This window comes from Amphibalanus amphitrite, unplaced genomic scaffold (genome assembly GCF_019059575.1).
Source record: "Amphibalanus amphitrite isolate SeventyFive unplaced genomic scaffold, NRLGWU_Aamphi_draft 000809F_arrow, whole genome shotgun sequence".
NCBI lineage: Eukaryota > Metazoa > Arthropoda > Thecostraca > Balanomorpha > Balanidae > Amphibalanus > Amphibalanus amphitrite.
In genome coordinates this window covers 181,872-201,692 of record NW_024882303.1, presented here as the reverse complement: position 1 = coordinate 201,692, position 19,821 = coordinate 181,872, and the positions used below count along the sequence as shown (strand labels likewise).

Here is a 19,821-nt window from a genome sequence, read left to right as displayed (position 1 = left end):
CGGAAAGAGAAAAAAGGGAAAGATCGATAGAAACATTCATACTAGGTACTACAAGCTTGTTGCATATGCATTAGTTGCTTCAACCAGTTCAAATTCAAATTCAATTTACCACTCAATATCCCATGTACCAGTTTACCATTCAAGCTACCTAATTCCATTTCAATGTATTTCTTTCCGGTATGGGTTCGCCTGCTCTGTGCATACCACTCCCAAGTGTCGGCTGGGCGCAGCGCGAGCACGCCCACACCCGCCCGCGCTGTGCGGGCAGACTGACAGAACTGACACCTGGTGACTGTCAGGTGACAGCTGCGCGCCGTCACCTGTCACCTCTGACGTCACAGGTGCGCCTGTCATGTCTGGCTGTTCCCCTACGGTTTGGCGCAGAGCTCCGATTGGTTGTTGCTCTTTTACAGGTTAGTAAAAATGTACACAATGGATCAAGTAACTACACACCTGCGCGAATCAAAGCGTTGATGCCATGCTTCAGACGCCTCTATCGCACATACATACCTACAATATGCATTTTGACGCAAAGCCTACGATGTCCATATGACTCGCAAACTGCAAAACTTATTCATACAATGTTGATGAGAGCATCAAAAACAGAAATGCATGCTGGATATATGTATCTGGATTCTGCAACATATGCACCAGCCAAGGAATGCTGGAAAGTACTGTTTACTTTTTTGTGGTAACAAATCAGGAGCCTCCCAGGCGTCAGCCAGCAGCACAGCCATAGCGAACAAGGGCACGTGTTCGGTAAGGTGGCCACAAACTCGAAACTGACGCAATGTTACACATGCCAGCGAGTGGTGTGGTGGTCACCCTCGCTAAACACAGCGTCAACATGAATCTTGCTGGTGCGACCTTAGCGCATACATCCACCACTATCAGCTCGTATATATCAGCTCGCCGGCTCTTTACTGTCGGTAGGCGGATATTCGTATAAATATCGTGTCACAAGTCATACATATAACATTATGAAAAAAAAAACTAGATGAATAAGTCAGCACCAGACCTGATCAAGCCGGGGATATCTTGGTTATCTGTTGCCACCGACATCTCACCTAAACGCGAGGCTTGTGTAACTGGTACGGCCCACGGCAAAGATAGCATCCGGTCTAACGTCCTACGTGAACCATTTCTCCATCTTCCCTAAGCACATGAGCCCCCTGTCTACCGTCTTACGAAAACCGTCTCTCCAATCTCCCCTAATCCTGCGTACCGTCTGCTGCCATCTCGCCTAGTTCCATGCACTGTTTCCCCTCCCCTACACACTATATGTATGTAATGTGTATCGTCCCTTGCTCTCCCGGCCAATCCAGCCTCCCCGGGCGAGTCTCTCACCATTTTCCTGCTGCGCGCTGCTGGGGTGTCAGGTCGTCGCACTGGAAGAGCAGCATGTGATGGGCCGTGTCGGCGTCACTCAGAGCGCGGTACTGGGTCACCCAAACGGTGGCATCCGTACCGGCCAAATCAGACACCTTGATGCCCGTACACACGTAGGCGTCATTCTGAAACAAAACATGATTCGTCAGTATCGCGCAGAGTGCATGGTGAGCTGCGCTGGTGGACGCGGGAGATGTTGACAGAAGGGAGAGGGACAGAGGGAAGGAGCAAGACGTTGGGTCGGTACAGATACGGCCACAAAATGGAGCTGGTGCCGGGGGGGGGGGGGCTGTGTGGGCTGGTGGGAAAGGAGGGGGAGGTGAATAGTTTGTCGGCTCGTCTCGGCCTTTTTCGCAGACATTCTAGAAGATCTGATGGCATGAACCAACTAAACAGATCTACTTAAACGGCCTTGAAACATATTCATTAATGACTCAGGAATCGAAATCACCAGCCCACACAGAAATAGCATATAAATTTTCGGCAATACGGACACGGTAGACTTGAAACCCCATAGTAACCTTTCCATTTACTGCTTTCTGAGAACTGAATAATCTCTCGGCCATTCAGTCTGTCGACTGTTTACCAGCACTCATAAATTCCCCGTATCTGGCCTGGTTAACAGCATACGTCAATTTCTCAGAAGCCGCTCTGGATCGCAACAGCAAAGAAACGCCCGAGATAGCTAGATGCGTCTCCTATTGTGCGGCAGGGCTCCAATAAATGCATTGCCCTATCGAGCCGCTGAGCCGTGAGCCACCCGGCCGTGAGCCGCTGAGCCGCCCGGCGTGAGCCGTGAGCCGCTGAGCCGCTGAGCCGTGAGCCGCTGAGCCGTGAGCCGCTGAGCCGCCCCGCGTGAGCCGTGAGCCGCCGGGGTCGTGACCCACCGAGCCGTCCATCACCCTGTTGACATTAGAGGAGCGGCGCCGGCTAAAAATACACCTTTATAGGTCTGGCAATCAGCCGACGGGCGGCTCGCTCAACAATCCACAATCTAGGGCGGCGCCGCAATCTTCCGTCGGCTATCTGGGGGTAGTCCAGGGCTCTGTCGGATTAGCGAACCCCCTCACGCCCACGCCCACGACTGAAACTGGACACAAACTGTCCTAGAGCAAAACTAAACAACTTTGGTGTCCTTGCCTACAGGACGCACGGGAAAATAGCCAGTCTGTCCTTTCCTACCGGGTGAGTCCAACTAGGAAGCGCTATAGCTCGACGCCGGTCTGCTCACTACCGCTTACAAGAGGCTTAAACTCTGCTCCACACACCGTCCAGTCATGGAGAGGGAGACGCATGGCTCGCGCTTGTCTCCCGCAACCAGAGACTTTGAGACAAGGCTAGCGCCCGCATCCCGCTAAGGGAGACAGAGACACACGACCCGCACTTGTTTCCTGCACCCATGGAGAAACAGAGACAAACAGCTCGCGCCCGTCTCCCGCAGCCGGAGACACTCGGCCCAGGACACACGGCCCACGTGGCTGAAGCGAGTACCAACTCTCCGGCTGTAGGCTAAAAATGGAAACAAGTGGAGCAGCGAAAACCCACGAGGTCCAATGGACAAACGGGTCAGAATAACAAAGGTCGTGGCACCACATGTATGCCAGGCCAGACCGTCATAGTGGCGCCGCCACCGGATCTAGCCGTGTAAACGCCCATTGGCGTCCGAAACAACTCCCGGTCTCACCTAGCCCGAACCCAGGACAGGTTCACTGCTCGACTCGTGATGGTCCAGATGGCGACTGGAAGCATGACAGCCGCATAACGAATATAGTACTAACACCGGCTTCAGGATTAAAGAACCACGCTATGTCGGGATTTCAGTCATTCATGATCAACCGGGTTAACGAGCGACCACTACTCTCGCTTTCATTAAAAAAAAAAACGAGCTTGTCCGACAGAGTTTGAACGTTGAGCGTCTCTTCTATTTACTGCCAACTCTAGCTTCAATGTTGTGGTGGCGTTGACAACAGCCCCACTCATTATCCAGCAAAATTTCCTTGTTACTGTTCCTCCAGCCAGACGTTAGTGAGACGCAGGTCCACACTGCGCCGCGGCGCCGACCGGTTTCCCGTTAGGCCTCATTGCGTGGCTGTTCTGGTTAGCAGCATGAGTCAGCAGCGGTGGGCGGCTGTTAGGTCTGAGACCAGCCAACCCGACAGCCCGGATCTGTCCAGGACCGATGACCGAGTGATCGTTCAGCCAGCGCCTCCCAACGCCTGGGATCGGCAGTTTGGCATCAGTGGCAGACTGACCGGTCCCAGGGGACGGGGTGGGCGTGGGTCCACGCCCTCACTGGTAAACAACTTCGGGCACGGCCGCCGAAGGCCACGGTCAGGGCCTGGGCCGCGCAAACACCTCCGACGGACGGCGGCAGCACCTGTCTGCGTGGTCTCTCCTCTCACTCTGTCTCCCTCCCTCTCTCCTCGCTGGGTTAGTCGCCGTGGCCGGTCACCGACCCCGGCCCGTCTCGGCCGGCCATCCGCCCCAGGCCACGGGCCGGCCGGGCAGATTCGGAGCACGGGATGAGGTGAGGCCACGACCATGGGCGCAGCATCCCGGCAGCGGCCGCGGCTGCCCAACGAGATAGCGCTATGAACCAGAGTTTGCGCCATTGGCCAACTTTTCACTCCGACGTACGACCATACCACTCGCAATCAATTTCTATAACTTCCACCTACATGCGATGCGGTACGTCGACTACAGATCGACGTGCACGCTTCCTACAACGATATATAAGGTCAGGTGTCGGCAGTCGAGTGTCAGAGATAAAACTCCTAGGTGGCAATAAATCGCTACGCTGTGGCATGTGGTAAAATTGCGACCATGCATCGATACAAATCGCCCGGCGAGCGACCGCGAGCAACATTGATCAGGCCGCGGTCAAATTGGGATCTCTCTGAGAACAACTGTCTCATACGGCGAGTTGGTATTTACGCCGGCTACATCGGCCAGCCGGGACTCCGATAAATGCCCAGCGTTGTTTGTGCCGGTCGTGTGCGTTGGCCTGCAGCCCACGGCCCACGATTGTCACTACTGGCGTATTGATCAGGGCAGACAGCGCCGACAACATTCGGCAAAACGGAATCGGATACAGCTTTACAGTACACGGACGTAAGAGTGGCACAGAGCTCAAAGGATGCTAAGGTCCGGCTATTCTAAAAGAGGGCATGTAGATGTATTCTACCGTTGCATCATGCATGCAGTAAATGTCATATGTAAGCATGTATTTTACACATGTGGTTACATACGATTGCGACTCAGTAATCACGATCGTTTCTGGAACCTGGCAGCGGAGTTATACCTACACAATTCAGCAGCGCGGAAAGTAGTGCAGAACAGAGCGCAGAACAAAACACGTAGCAAGTGTCTAACTTCTAACGACGTAGAAAAACTCCTCCCATTGCGGTCCAATTACGACCGGACCCGGCCGTCGAGTGTTTGCCGCCGGAACTTCGCCAAGGGGATCGAGAGGCCAAGGCCGGTCAGCGGAAACAGAGCAGCTTGGCCGAATGTGTAGTCAGTAGGTGGGGTTCCGTCGCATTCAGCCCCACCTCCGAGGGAGAGGACATCGGAAGCTCGATTCAACTTCAATCTTGGTGAAGTGTGGACCAATTTAAAATGAAGAGAAACACAATTTGCATGCAGTTACTACAACTAACGTATGCCCTTTTCGCCAAGTGTAAGATTTCATGTGCAAGTAAATAAATCACATAACTGTTCATTTCAGTACTTCACGAGCTCATACCAGAACACCAGTAAAACAGCTTATGTCGCCCTTGATGCTATATCCTGGTATTACAAACCGGTCCGATTAGCGACGGCTCTTGTTCCCGAGAATGGTGAATACTAACCCCCCCCCCCCCCCACACACACACACAAATCTACGATCCGCACGGAGCCATAACAAATGTCAGGACACATCTGCAGCCATGACCCACTCCGCCAGGCATTTCCACGCGACACCCCAGCCGCAGCGTCGCCAACATAGTCCAATGTCGGTGCAAAGCGTCTCATTGACGCCAATGAGAACCAAGCCGCTCATTCGGTACCGCGGCAAGCGGACGATGGCGGCCATGATAGGGACATCAGCAGTCATCGTCACGTCGGTCACGGTCGAAACACCCCGGGAAAGGTCAGCCCCTCTCCCGCTCCCCCCCCCTACACCATTACAGTCTGACTGTCCTTTTAGCCTGCACCGACCGACGGGGGCAGAGTGGCGCCCGAGAGGCGCAGGGGGTCAGATGCAGATATAGTGAGGACATGCATAATGTCATGTGAAATGTTTTCATATCACGACATTATGAACTATTTGCTCTGCTGATGAAAACACACATCTGTCCAATTTTTCGAAGCATCGGTCAAGAAGCTTGATGCAACGGTCAATATTCTGCGCAGTTTCCCTCATTGAACGTTGAAGAATTAGCAGAGGAAAGAGTTGGGCCACGACATTACAGCCGGACGTGTCATTTCCGGTACTTTAGAGAACAGGAAAGGTGTTAGCCATCTTGAAGTGTGGAAAAATTACTGAGAGCAACTGGTGGCTTCAGTAAAAGAACCGTAAAGGTGCAAAATATAGTAGAGGCCAGATGGAGATGTTTTTGAAGGTAATGATCAGGGCACTAAAGAGTCGGGTACTCCAAAGTTTTTCCTAGTATATACTAGAATTATACTATATCATCTAGAAAAACAACTAAAACTGGGAGCTTTTTACTATATACCGAAAATTATCCTAGGATATGGCTGCGCTGAAGCGCGGCGCAGCTGGCGCTCGTGTTTCGATACATTGCGCTTCATATTTATACACAAGGCGGCCTGTGATATCACGCGGTTCCATGGTGTTCTCCCTTCATTTAAAGACTTACCTACAAATTGTGCTGGCTAAGTATTTAATAACTATCGTGTGCATTAAAAAAAATTGGCTCTTCATTATGCATGGAATTGTGTGAACAAAGGCCTTTCTGAGTAACTGTGTGCAAATTTGCAAACTGCTGTACTTGACGACTGGGTGGTGGGCCAGCCTCATGCTTTCTCATTCTTTCACTGTTGCGTAACAATGTGTTAAAAAAGAAGTTTCAAGGAATTTTATCAATCGTGATGCATGGCGACACCTTTCGACTTAGCTGTGAGCATATTTGGTATAATCGTATTGCAAAGATTGCGTACACCGGCTTTATCTATTTGCAATGGCAGCTTTCGTACGACATTCGTGTATTGTCTTTTCTATGTTGGTCGCTACTCGTTTGTATGTATTTTTAGAGCCCTGACAGGCTGATGAAGCAGACTGAAATCTTCTGAAAGCTATCATTACTAAGAAATGAAGCTGGTGTTATGAACAGTGAACAGTGTCCCAAAATTTTATTTCAGAGTGAAAAATTGTTCTTGAAAATTGGACATGAAAGTGGAAAATTGATTTCAGTTGGATGTCACTACCCACCCAAAACTGGCAAATTTTGGGACATTGGTTTTGAACAAACTTAACAATACAATATCACTGCCCCAGGCTCCAGCTGAATAACATCAACATATAACATAATACTTTGTGTAAGCGTCTCGTACAACTGTGTTGCTGTGATAATGAAATCAAAACACAGCATCCATGAAAGTGGATAGTATGTAGAAAGAAGCATTTGTTGCCACATGTTAGTGATAATTGTGCAATTTCTTGGTAATATTAGTTAGTATGAAAACGCGTAAGATTTAGGTGATTGAAACTAAACATGGAAGATAATTTTTAGGTCAATTTTTACTTTTTCTTTTTTAATGCTGTTCTTGAGATTACCCTTCACTCAAAACACACCAGTTCATAAGTTATTTCAGGGATTTCACAATAGCCATGCTCTTTGTGGTCAATCATCCTCAGAGCAGCCTGAGTCAATTCCATTCATGACTTCCTTAGCCATATCTCTGATCCTTTTTCAGGACAAAACATTCACTACTACATGTATGCCGTGCCTGGCTCAAGATTCCTATATGTAGCCAGGCTGCCCTACCGACACTGGCAGAATGAATGCTTCCTTGAACAAAGCTAACCAGAGGTGCCATCAACTGTCTTAATCTGAACAGGAAGGAAGCCTAGTTTTCAACATATACAACAGCTTGTGTGAAGCTGTCACTTTCAGGGTATGCACCACCCAGTGTTCATTTGTTAACATCAATAATGTGTGACCACGAAAGGAAACCCTTCTGAAGGTAACATCTCTTGACCATTCTAAGATCCTGTTAACAATCCACTACCTTAATATTAACAGGTCTTTTAAATAACCATGCATTATTCCTCTGATAATGCTTGTGCCTTGTTATGTTTTCAAATAGGTTCATGTTCTTTCATCCTGATTTTTCAAAGATAGGTATCACTTGAGTTTGTTTTTATTGCAAGTGTGATGCATGTAATTTCATCTTCATGTTTTATCAGATCGAAGATCCTGCTCGCAGCTATGCCTCATTGCCTACCATGGCCAAAATCTCTTTGAGGTTTACCGTAGTGTTCTCCGTCTGATTGTTATGTGTCGAGGATGAGCTGAATGTTACTGATATTGATACCTGATAATGATATCTAATTGTGGTCAATGTTTAGTGTAACACCGTGACATCTTCCAATGCCAAAGTTTATTTCCAACGAGCCAAAGCTTATTTGCATTGCAATTACGAGCGGTAGTGTGATGTGTGGAACGTGTAGTATGTACGATTGGGAACCACTTACTCTGTAACCCAAAGTGGCATGTTTGCATATATGAGAATGTTCAGTGTTCATCGTCTTTAGATAATAAAAGCATTGGCATACCAGGAAGTGGATTGTTCGGTGGTCGCCTAAAATGGTATCAGAGCTGCAATTTCGACACCATCGTGTTCGTCATGCTCAGCCACGTCGAATGATTTGCTTTTTGTATGGGTGAGGTCAATTTAGAATGTTGACCTCCGTCCAAGGTCAGGTCAGGTCATTACCTCATGATGAGGTCAAGTTGCACGTTATTCAATTCGGCAGTTCTTTCTGAGTCTATTTGTGTCTGTTCCGTCTAAGATCACTGTCAGGTCAGCGCCAAAATAACTGTCTCTATATTCCCCCCCCCATCGGCTTATAATGGCCAGATCACCTGACCGACCTGACGTTAGGTGACCCTTAGAAGAAATCCGAAGTTAACGACTTTTGAGAATAAGGGAGTTTGATAAATTCTGTAAGTTTTATCTCTCTGTGATAGATCTCCTTGAATTGATGGAGTTGCTATGTTACGACGTTTTTGAGACCGTGCAGAGGTTCACTTATGACGTCATAGGTCAGTGACCTGACCTGACCTGAAAATGAGGTTGGTGCCACAAAATCCGGCTTGAATCAAAGGTCAGGTATGCCAACTTACAACCCTCCATCATCAGCGCGCTCACCCCTACTTTACTTTGCAACAACGGTCTGCCGCACAGTAACGATAAAAGTTTTGGTCTGCCCGAGATTCGAACACAGGACCTTCCGATGTATCAAAAACATGGGGTCATATATGGACGAATATCTCGAAAACGGTTGGATGGGCTTGAACTTTTCATCCCAAAAATGGAAATAAAAATGTTGTAGCTATCTTTTGACATACTTTGTATGTGGATGCCCACACTACGAAACCTTGAAAACCGAGCGCGAAAAGTCGCATTTTAACACGCAACCCTATGGGCTAGTAGGAAAAGTCACGCCCATGCTGCCATATGACTTTGGAGGGGGCTGGTAATGATAAACATTGCCAAAAAGTTAAATCTTCCATTTGCTGCTCAGAGCTATAGGCAACATGGTGTCCGTTGAAAATAGTAGACGGATTGTAGCGGATAGGACAGCGGGGCATGCTTGAGGTGAGATTAGCCCGTTCTGGGATTTACCGTTTGATGCAACCAGGTTCATTATTACCGATAACATTGGCAGGATAGAGGTAAACAAGGAAAGACCGGCCTAAGCAAAACGCAGTATCATGCTTATTCTCTGTAAGACGAACCACCGGTAAGTACAGTGTTTCAGATCATGGAAATCCCACAGCCCGTCGCGTGCTAAACCAGCTCAATCACACATATTACGGGCCCAATGCAAAGGCGAGGAACAATGCTTCCAAGAAGTTACATAGGTGACCCTCTAAGATAACGCGCATGCTAGCTTGAAACCAGAATGACGAGGCGTATTCTCAGTTCCATTTGCTAACGCATGTAACCCACTACCCATCACGCCGGGACCTCTCTAGAGCGGAGCATCTTCGCCTTAGACATCGTCCGAATCAGTCATTCTCCGGGCCAACGTAACCTACAAATGTTAGCCGCAGGCTTCTCACTATGGCCCCCGACATTACAAGGTCACTTGGACCAGCCCGAGAGACCGCACTTCCGCGCCTTGTGGAGGTCAGCAGAACCCACATGACATACACACCGCCAAACGTAATCTGGCTCATAAGCGACCGTCGCGTGCGTAACACCCCGGTCACAGCACAAGAAAGCCTGCACTCCTAAGACATAGAAATATCAGTCATCCCTACATTAACTACCTAATAGTCACCCGCCAAGGTAAGAATGATCGAAAAACAGTGATCATCTTTGATCGGTAAAGGCCTGGCGGTTCGTCGTACAGCCAGCCAGCCACATCGCAGATCTGCTGACCACCGTCGGTCCCACAAACGTCGTCTCCACATAGCCGGCAGCAGCGGCCGAGCTAACGGAACTGACGCTAGGTCAGACGGACCAACGGCTCGGCAGTTCAGCCAGGGTCACCGGCGCCAGGCGCAAAAAAAGATTGAAAATAAAACGGGACACGTATCGAAGTAAGACGTAACACTTCCATATAAAATGACCGGGAAATAAGACCAGTATACCGCATAGCCTGGCCTGACCGTTGACGCGAAGAAGCTGAGACCATTTACAAATGTATTTTGCGACTATGTCATTATATCAGAGATTTGTCCCAATATGACCCATGTGACCTACAGACTGCCGGAGCGGAGCGGACGCAGCCGACTGTGACCAGGCACCAGCGGTAGGTCGGGCCATTACTGGCAGCTCGGGCCATTACTGGCAGTGTCACGGTCGGCATCCCGTGGTCCGTGCAGCCGCCCCTCTCTGGCCGCGGCAGGGAGCCCGCACCACCCCGCACCAGTCCAACACGGACCGCAAATGTCGGGGCCCAACCCGCTCAATAGCACCTCGGGGGTGGGAGCAGACACCGCTCGGCGCCCGGTACCAGCCCTAAACGAGCCACAAGAACTGATGCCAACTCTGTTGATGTAAGCTCCAAACGGACCATGAGATGAACCCAGTTCCCTAAACGGGTCCCAAACGTGCTACAGTTCGGCCGATCCGGTGATCTGTCAGTCTCAACAGCGACGCGGCCATTCTCTGGTAGCAAAGTAATCTTGATTCTCTCCCCAGCCTAACAGTCAGCTTCTAGCCGTAAATACGACCACATGAGTGGTGTGAATTACCACTTCTCTCTCGCCCAGAAGCCGTCCCGACAGCTCGAGACGCCCCAGTCACGGCGGCCACCGGCTCAGGTAAGGCTATAGCAGCGTTTTCCAGAACCGGTGCACTCGGACCGGCTGGTCGTACCGTGTATAAGGCCGGCCGGCTGCACAGTGCACAGCGTCACCACATGATGCAACGCGCGGGAAAAGCCGGCGTGCGTCGTGACCGCCGCGGAACCGGCCCCGCGGACAAGGGCACGACGGTCAGGACGGCGGAGTAAGCACGGGATACGGGGCAGTGGAGCAGGTTAGAGCGGGGAAAGTCATCACTCGTCAGTGAGTCGCGAGGTGGGCCCATGTCACGTGAGTCATCTCCACAAGCTACGCAATATGCATGCATAATGGATAAAAGAAGCGTAGGTCTCTGACTATACGATCTCCGATTGCTTCCCTATACCTAATGAGTTGTAATAGATTAAAAATAGTTAACAGGTTAAGTACGTGCCGATATTTATAAAAATGCACGTCGAAACGGTTCTCGAGAGGAAGATACGCGACGATAAATAGGTACTATTTCCAATGCTTGCTGAGTGATTTTGAGAAGAAGTGGGCATAAAGCAATGGTGTAAAAGCATTTTCGGACAGGCAAGACACCATTACTAAAAAGCGGAAGTCAAAGAATGGAGTTGTAAAAACAACTCATCGATAGGTCTATAACCTACTCACGCATGGATAATGAGCAATATTCTTACTCGCCTTTCAATAGCAGGACTTGCAAAATGCAAACATACCCGTCCAACAAAAGGTGGGAGTTTCATAAAACAACACAGGCTGGTACTTTTTGCTACTTCCTAGTTATAAATGAATCAACAAATGACGGAAGAGTCTCAAAAGTTCGTTCGAAGAGCCGAGAGCTACTTCAGAGACTCGGTACTGAGTTGACTCAGTACCGACAGTACCGACTCAATTCAGAGACTTCGGTACTGAAGGCCTTCAGATAAGGCCTTCAGTATTGGGCGAAGTCGCTCCGCGCGGCGGCCCCGGTTGGCGACATTCATCTGCCTTCCTGAGCGTCATTAGCATTGACCAGCAGTAAAACATAATGCTGTCGTCTCATCGTCAACATTCGGCCGAGAGAGGGAGTCCGGGAGAGGCACTCGGGCTTGTGAAGAGGCACTCAGGCTGGGGAGGAGACGTGTGCTGCCGCCTCAGTATCTCTGTGCCGTCCAGGCGACATAAATTGTTAGTCTTTGGCTAGGAAGCATAAACTAGGTAATACGAGTATATTCACTGACTCAGAGCACAACACAACATAATTTTCATTTCAAACAGTAGTCTAGCCAGTACACCAAGTGGTAAAAAAATATCACAAGGTTGTCGTTGTGCTCAGCACAACCTCAATCCTTTCTAAACACTTCTTCAGCCCCCAAAGTCCCGTCTACGGGCGCCACCTACTGACCTCCTTGGGCTGGTAGGGTGGCATGTGGAACTCGACGGGCCGAGAGCTGTGATGCGGACGCACGACCGGCTCGCCACGCGTGTGGAACCGGCGGCCGAAGACAGGCGTAGCTACCGCCAGCAGGGCGATCACCGCCAGCCGGAGCGCTCCGAAACTCATGGCTGAGAACAGGCGTGCAGTTAGTCAGATGGTTCAAATGGGGATGGAGAGGGAGAGGAAGAAGGAAGGGGATAAGGAAACAAAGAGGGAGAGTAGAAGAGAGAAGGAGCGAGAGATGGAAAAGGAGAAGGCGGGAGCGGGAAAGGGAGAGGGAGAGGGAGAGGGAGAGGGAGAGGGAGAGGGAGAGGGAGAGGGAGAGGGAGAGGGAGAGGGAGAGGGAGAGGGAGAGGGAGAGGGAGAGGGAGAGGGAGAGGGAGAGGGAGAGGGAGAGGGAGAGGGAGAGAGAGAGAGAGAGAGAGAGAGAGAGAGAGAGAGAGAGAGAGAGAGAGAGAGAGAGAGAGAGAGAGAGAGAGAGAGAGAGAGAGAGAGAGACTGACTAGAAGACTTTCTCAAGACTGGTAGCATTCTATTTGTAAGATAGGTGCTTCAAAAATCATAGGTAGTTCAGCTGATTTGCTAGGTAGGTAACCATAGGCAGCAGACATGTGCACATATTCCAGACAATGGATCTGGGATCTGATCCCATGGATCTTGGTTTTGGATCCAATGGGACCATGGCTCCAGGCCTCTCATTTGTCTAGAGAGGGCTCATTTGGGATCATGAATCCGATTCCTTCAGCTTCAAACAAGCAACACCATGGCCTAAGTAGGTGTTCTGCAGAAACACAAGTTAGCCATTATTGCTAGGTAGCTGTCATTTGCATTTGATAACTAACTGCACCTCAACCTTGGTAAAAAAAAAAACTTCACTTTGGTAATGGAAGGACATACAACTTGTCATGTAAGTACTGCTTCACACAGCATGGGAAGATGAGGTCACGTTTCCCATTCGAGTGATTCGTCCCAATTCAGATATGATTCTTCTTCAGAGTTTCATTTCATATTGATATACGCATCCAAATCAAATGTTTACGCAGGTAATATATCATTATGTGGGCATTCACAGCTAGATATGATATGATTAGAGCGTAATCTAAGCTGCCCTCCGTCTGTGCCCATTTGGGACAGAAATTGAGCTGCCCATAGCCGTTGGTCAACTGTCCCATTTAGGAATTGGGGCAGATTCCGGCTGCCCCAAACATTTTGTCAAGCTGGCTGCCATGTTATGAAGACTGGATGGTATCGGTAACCCTGGCATCACCGGTAGTGTTTTCGTTCAAGGCTAAGGTTTCCTGTATTAGGCTGCCGTGCCAAGCCGAAGCATGCTGTGACGTCACTGGGTAAGAGAAGATAACGTACCACGCTATCGACTATCGACTGATACTCAGATAGACTCAGACCGACTCAAGCAGACTCAAACTGACTCGACCGACTCAAACCGATTCAAATCGACTCAGACCGACTCAGAACGACTCAGAACGACTCAAACTGACTCAAACTGACTCAACCGACTCAAATCGATTCCGATCGACTCAGACAGACTCAGAACGACTCAAACCGACTCAGGTAGATTCAAACTGACTCGACCGACTCAAACCGAATCAGATCGACTCAGACCGACTCAGATAGACTCAGAACGACTCAAACTGACTCAGACCGAATCAACCGACTCAAATCGATTCCGATCGACTCAAACAGACTCGGAACGACTCAGACATCATCAGCCAGACTCAAACAGACTTAAACTGACTCGACCGACTCAAACCAATTCAGATCGACTGAGACCGACTCAGCTAGACTCAGAACGACTCAAACTGACAGACCGACTCAACCGACTCAAACCGATTTAGACCGACTCAGACAGACCCATCGGTTTGATCTGAGTCATCAGACCTGAATCGGTTTGAGTCAGTCGAATCAGTTTGAGTGTGCCTGAGTCGGTTTGAATCTGCCTGGTCTGAGTCGTTCTGAGTCTGTCTGAGTCGATCGGAATCGATTTGAGTCGGTTGAGTCGGTCTGAGTCAGTTCGAGTCGTTCTGAGTCTATATGAGTCGGTCTGAGTCGATCTGAATCGGTTTGAGTCTGCCTGAGTCGGTTTGAGTATGCCTGAGTTGGTTTGAGTCTGCCTGAGTCTGTCTGAGTCGTTCTGAGTCTGTCTGAGTCGTTATGAGTCTGTCTGAGTCGATCGGAACGATTTGAGTCGGTTGAGTTGTTCTGAGTCAGTTTGAGTCGTTCTGAGTCTATCTGAGTCGGTCTAAGTCTATCTGAATCGGCCTGAGTCTGCCTGAGTCTGTCTGAGTCGATCGGAATCGATTTGAGTCGATCGGAAGCGATTTGAGTCGGTTGAGTCGGTCTGAGTTAGTTTGAGTCGGTCTGAGTCGATTTGAATCGGTTTGAGTCGGTTGAGTCAGCCTGAGTCGGTTTGAGTCAGCCTGAGTCGTTCTGAGTCTGTCCGAGTCAATCGGAATCGATTTGAGTCGGTTGAGTCGGTCTGAGTCAGTTTGAGTCGTTCTGAGTCGGACTGAGTCGATCTGAATCGGTTTGAGTCGATCTGAATCGGTTTGAGTCGGTCGAGTCAATTTGAGTCTGCCTGAGTCGGTCTGAGTCTATCTGAGTCTCAGTCGATACTGATAGCGTGATACGTTATCTTCTCTTACCCAGTGACGTCACAGCATGCTTCGGCTTGGCACGGCAGCCTAATACAGGAAACCTTAGCCTTGAACGAAATCACTACCGGTGACGCCAGGGTTACCGATACCGACTGGATTAGGAATGGAGTACCCCATGTGAGCATCAGGGATTACGTCACACAGGATCTGTCTGATTGATTGGTGGGGGAGTGACTGCACCTTCTATGGATGGCCTTATTACGGAGCGAGCGAAGCGAGCGTAGTCTTTCCTTATGCGTGGTTCACACCGGATCCGTAATGACCGTTACGTTCCGTAATGAATACGGTGGCGATTAAAAAATATCTCGAAAGTGGAGGGCACAATGCAACGCGCATGCGTAGTTCGATTTTTTGACACCGTAACGCCGTAATGGTTACGGATTCGGTGTGCACCGGGAATTGCCATCGCTGAGCGTCACCGTTCGAAGCAAGTGCGCCAAAACTCTATTTTGTTTATAGGCAAGCTGTAGGCAAGCGGAAAATGGACTAAAGTCAAGAGCTGTTTTTAATACTGGAGCGCCAGAATGTAGACTTGTTTTACTCTCTTCCTTTTAATTTGTTAATTTTGCTCTGACATAGCGGTCTGCAATTGTATCGAGTCATATCATTGTTAATTAAACGCCGATGGGCAGAACACTGGTCGGAGACTCTTGCATTATTTCTTGCATTACAAGAGGGCATGTCTATGCCCGTCAACGCTGAAGTTTATTTCTTACATTCTTTGCTATTCGTGGGTGGTGGGAATACCAACGGACGCCAGAATCTGGATTGTATACCATTTGCTCGATTGGCTTGCCAAGAGTCAATGTGGATTCAAACGTCTGCCAATATCTACAAGTCCAAGTATCAAATTTAGCAAGTAGCAGAGGCAATATGGCCGGTGATGTTTACTCAGAACTCCATGAAACTCAGAACTCAGAACTCCACAAACAAGATACAAAGTAAGCCGTGAACGTTACACGCTGAGGGCATGCTCACAAGAAATAATAACTATTGGCAGGTTGATTCGAGCTAAGGTAAAAGGCCAAAGGGTCTGCACGTGCGCACGAGCAGACCGCTGCCCTCGTCAACATTTGGAAGCTTCACAATCGCTCGGCGATACCTTGGCTTAACCTACCAAAGATGCAATCCCAAGCAATCGGAACATGCCATTAAAAAGGGTAAGCACGCGCACGTGTGCAGACCAATACGCTCGCTGACCTGTGGAGTCTTCTAATATGCATGGTGTTATTCAGCATACTTAATATAAGCTCTATCGGCCCAGCCGATCTGCGGTTATGGAAAAAGGGTGCGCACGTGCTAGCCTATACCCTCGCTGACGAGTACAAGCTGCAGGTCAGCATGGTGTCATTCGGCATGCTTAATATGAGCGTTATCGGCCCAGCGGATCCCGAGATATGGAGAAGGGGTACGCACGTGCGCACGTGCAAATCAATGTCTTTGCCAACCCGTGCAATCTGCTTATAAGCATGGTGTTATTCAGCATACAAAATATGAGCGCTATCGGCCCAGCCGATCCACAGATATGAAAAAGGGGTATGCACGTGCGCACGTGCAAATCAATGTCTTTGCCAGCCCGTGCAATATGCTTAAAAACATAGTGTTTTTCACCATACTTAATATGAGCGCTATCGGACCATCCGATCCCCACATACTAAAAAGGGGTACGCACGTGCGCACGTGCATGCACAGGTCTTTGCCAACCTGTGCAATATTCATATTTACATGGTGTCCTCTAGCATACAAAATATGAGCGCTATCGGCCCAGCAGATCCCGAGATATTAAAAAGGGGTGTGCACGTGCGCACGCGCTGAAGAGATTCAAAACCGTTCAAAGGTCACCGGATGTGTAGTGTGCACCCAGCCAAAACAACAAACAAATTTTGAGCTGTATCGCTTCAGCCGTTCCCGAGTTATGAAATGACGAGCTCTTCTGGAACCTCTCACGTCGCACGTGGCACGCGCTGTAACAGGCACTCATGACTTTTATGGATAGCACAGTTCCATGAAGAAAAGATACATCCCCTCTCCAAAGAAGACCGCTCATCAAACAGTCAAACCGTTTTGGAGATACATGTCAACAAAAGTCATTACGGCGGCCGGTCGGGTCGAAAAGTTCAATTTTCCCAACTTCTGTTAGGTTCCGTAACGAGTACGGTGGACGATGCCAGTTTACGGCGGCTGGTTGCCAAATTTCAACTTCGTCTAGAAAAGTTGCAATGCTTGGGGAATCTTGAGAAATGTCTTGCTCATTACGGCCGTAACGGTTACGGCGTCATTACGGATCCGGTGTGAACCACGCATTAGATTAACGGAAATTTCTGAGTATGAGCGGCCGGCCGGCCGGCCATGGTCACGCTTTTGCGAGGCTTATATCTCAGCAACCACTTGACCGATTTACACGCGGCAATTTTTGTAGGGTAGCTTCATTCCTTCTACCAAGTATTGGACTATTCCTGATGCATGTGGGTGACCCCTTATGCACGTGCCACGTGCAAAACGAAGAGGTGTCCGTTTTGTAATTGTTGCAATATCTCGGTAACTACTTGGCCGATTGCGCTGAAAGTTGGCATGTAGGTAGGCACCCACTAGGCACTGCATATCCATGTGCCAGAGTTGGGGCGCTGCTGCACGTGCGCACGTGCAGGGGTCGTTTCCAGATCTCGAGAACGGCTCCACCGATTGCGCTCAAATTTGGTACACAGTTAGGGACCGGTTAGTAGGGTGCCGTGCGCAAGTCAGTTGGGACCCATTTTGCACGTGTGCACGTGCAGGGTGCCGCTTCCAGATCTCGAGAACGGCTGGGCCGATTGTGCCCAAATTTGGCACATCGCTAGAGACCGGTTAGTAGGGTGCCGTGCACAAGTCAGTTGGAGGTACCCCCTCGCAATTTCGCACGTGCAAGGCCCACCCTCTCGCTCGCTCCGTTAGTCGCCCCAAAAGGCGTTATACTGGTCATTATAAGTTTAAGTTTAAGTCAACATTAATGGACTGTCATGGACTGTCATGATAGACTTAACTTTGAAAATAACCAACCAATCTTCAGTTTGCTGCCCAATCACTTGACACAGTACATAAAAATAGCTTGAGTACAGTCAGGATTCAATTTGAAGATTTAAATGTTTGGCTGATATTACTAGCTTCAAACTTACCTTTACTCATCAGACTTCTCGCGTGAGTCAATGTAAGCAATTACTTGAAGCGCACACAATATAAATATACAACCATTTGCCTAGATAAAAAATAAATAACAGTTCAGAATAAATAATTCAACCACCAGAGCACAACCACACCACTCCAACTCCGACAAGAATTTCTCGCTGACTGACGATTGCGCTGTTTTCGTCTCAGTACACCGATCAAGGTTTACTCAATAGCTCAGGATCAAATTTTGACGCAATAGAATTGATGATGTAATAAACATTTCCTTCACAAAGGTTTTCCTTCACACAGAGCAAAATTGAATTAGACATAATGTTATATTATGGCATATTGAAATTATGGCAAAATTGAATTAGGTATATTGTTATATTATAGTTAGTTACGTGAATCGCACACATCCGATTCTATAGTTCGTCATTGGTGAACAGAGGCGGATCCAGCTCAGAGTTTTTTTTTGGGGGGGGGGGGCAAAACCATAGCAATTTATCGATTCTTTCCATGCATCGTCCATAGACGTAATGTTAAAATAATGCCGTTTGGGGGGGCAAATGCCCATTTTGCCCCCCTCCCCCCTGGAACCGCCACTGTTGGTGAACTGACTTGAACTTGACCCGAGCCCCGCCGGCCGCCGGGCTATTGAGCCGTAATTATCTTGATTGAGCCATACACGCGAGTAGTAATCTTGATACGCTCCCTGCTGGGAGTAGTAAAGTAATCTTGCCTGCTGGGAGGAGACATATAAGTCGCGTTTACACAGCATTTTTGACGAGGTTCTAGCTCGTTCATTTGGTGATAATTTCGATGCAGTGGAAATAATTTCGACGCGAGTTGCTGGGGGGGGGGGCGTTAAACGCCCCCACTTTTTTCGCCGGGCCATAGCATAAAAACGGCGCGCCGCAGGCGCGCCAAATTTTGGGTACCTGTAGGGAATTGATTGAAGTTTATTGTGACAAAGTTTCAAAAAACTCGGTCGGAAAATTTTTGAGATATCGAGGTTTTGGTGACGTCATGATTTCTGAGTTTTCGACCAAAAACGGCATATGTTCGAAAAATCATATAAAATCACAGAATAGACATACAGACATGCCGTAAACGCCATTGGACTGCCAATACCATGAACAATCAAATGGCCATCTTCGATTATTGATTATCGTTCCGCATTTTCCAAAATCTTTAACTGAATCTTGGCAATTTCTCGCGACTACTTGACGACCATGATACATGAATTTCTTAAATTGAACTTTTTGAGCCAAACACGTACACATATGATAAAATGAATGTCACCATCGTGTTCTACGCCCCAAATTACCCATAAAATATGTGTCACAGGCTGCGAATATCAGTTTTGATTTTCGGGGATATGCGTTTTTCTTTGGCGCAATTCACCCTCCTTCCCCTATGTGCCTACCCGGTTGACCTGACCTTGACCCTGACCTATGCTTGACTGACCCCTACATGGAGCTGACACTCTTGTAGGCCTTATATGATGGATTGTGCACCGTTTTGATAGAGTTTATGACGAGAGGCGCTCATTGCGAAGTCCTGAAGTCAATGCTACTGAAACCCCAATTTCAGATGTTTGACCTGACCTTGACCCGACCTGTGACCTCAAAATTCAATTTTAAAGTACGCATCTGAAGCGTCTTGTCGCGTTCTTTCGTTTGCCGCCTCGTGCGTTTCGCTGCGCCTA

The 19,821-nt window shown here is 48.8% G+C and overlaps 1 protein-coding gene and 1 long non-coding RNA gene across 9 annotated transcripts in view; one reads left to right on the top strand and one right to left on the bottom strand.

Moving 5' to 3' along the window:
• The window catches only part of LOC122366469 (peptidylglycine alpha-amidating monooxygenase-like), a 39,555-nt gene extending 21,215 nt beyond the window's left edge, over nt 1–18,340 (bottom strand). For 4 of the 8 annotated variants that reach the window (XM_043338771.1, XM_043338765.1, XM_043338769.1 and 1 more), the window contains exons 1-3: nt 18,122–18,298; nt 12,262–12,422; nt 1,348–1,514 (exon numbers count right to left, since the gene is read on the bottom strand). In XM_043338771.1, the coding sequence (XP_043194706.1) occupies nt 1,348–1,514; nt 12,262–12,422; nt 18,122–18,131 (338 nt within the window). In that variant the 5' untranslated portion in view covers nt 18,132–18,298. Of the gene's footprint in view, nt 1–1,347; nt 1,515–12,261; nt 12,423–18,121 lie in introns of all 8 variants that reach the window. The other 4 variants (XM_043338764.1, XM_043338767.1, XM_043338766.1 and 1 more) reach the window with 3 other exon arrangements.
• LOC122366471 lies at nt 7,199–8,176 on the top strand. Its single transcript, XR_006253891.1, has 2 exons — nt 7,199–7,578; nt 7,802–8,176. It is a non-coding gene; the product is annotated as an uncharacterized LOC122366471 (long non-coding RNA).
• Nucleotides 18,341–19,821: the final 1,481 nt, after the last annotated feature.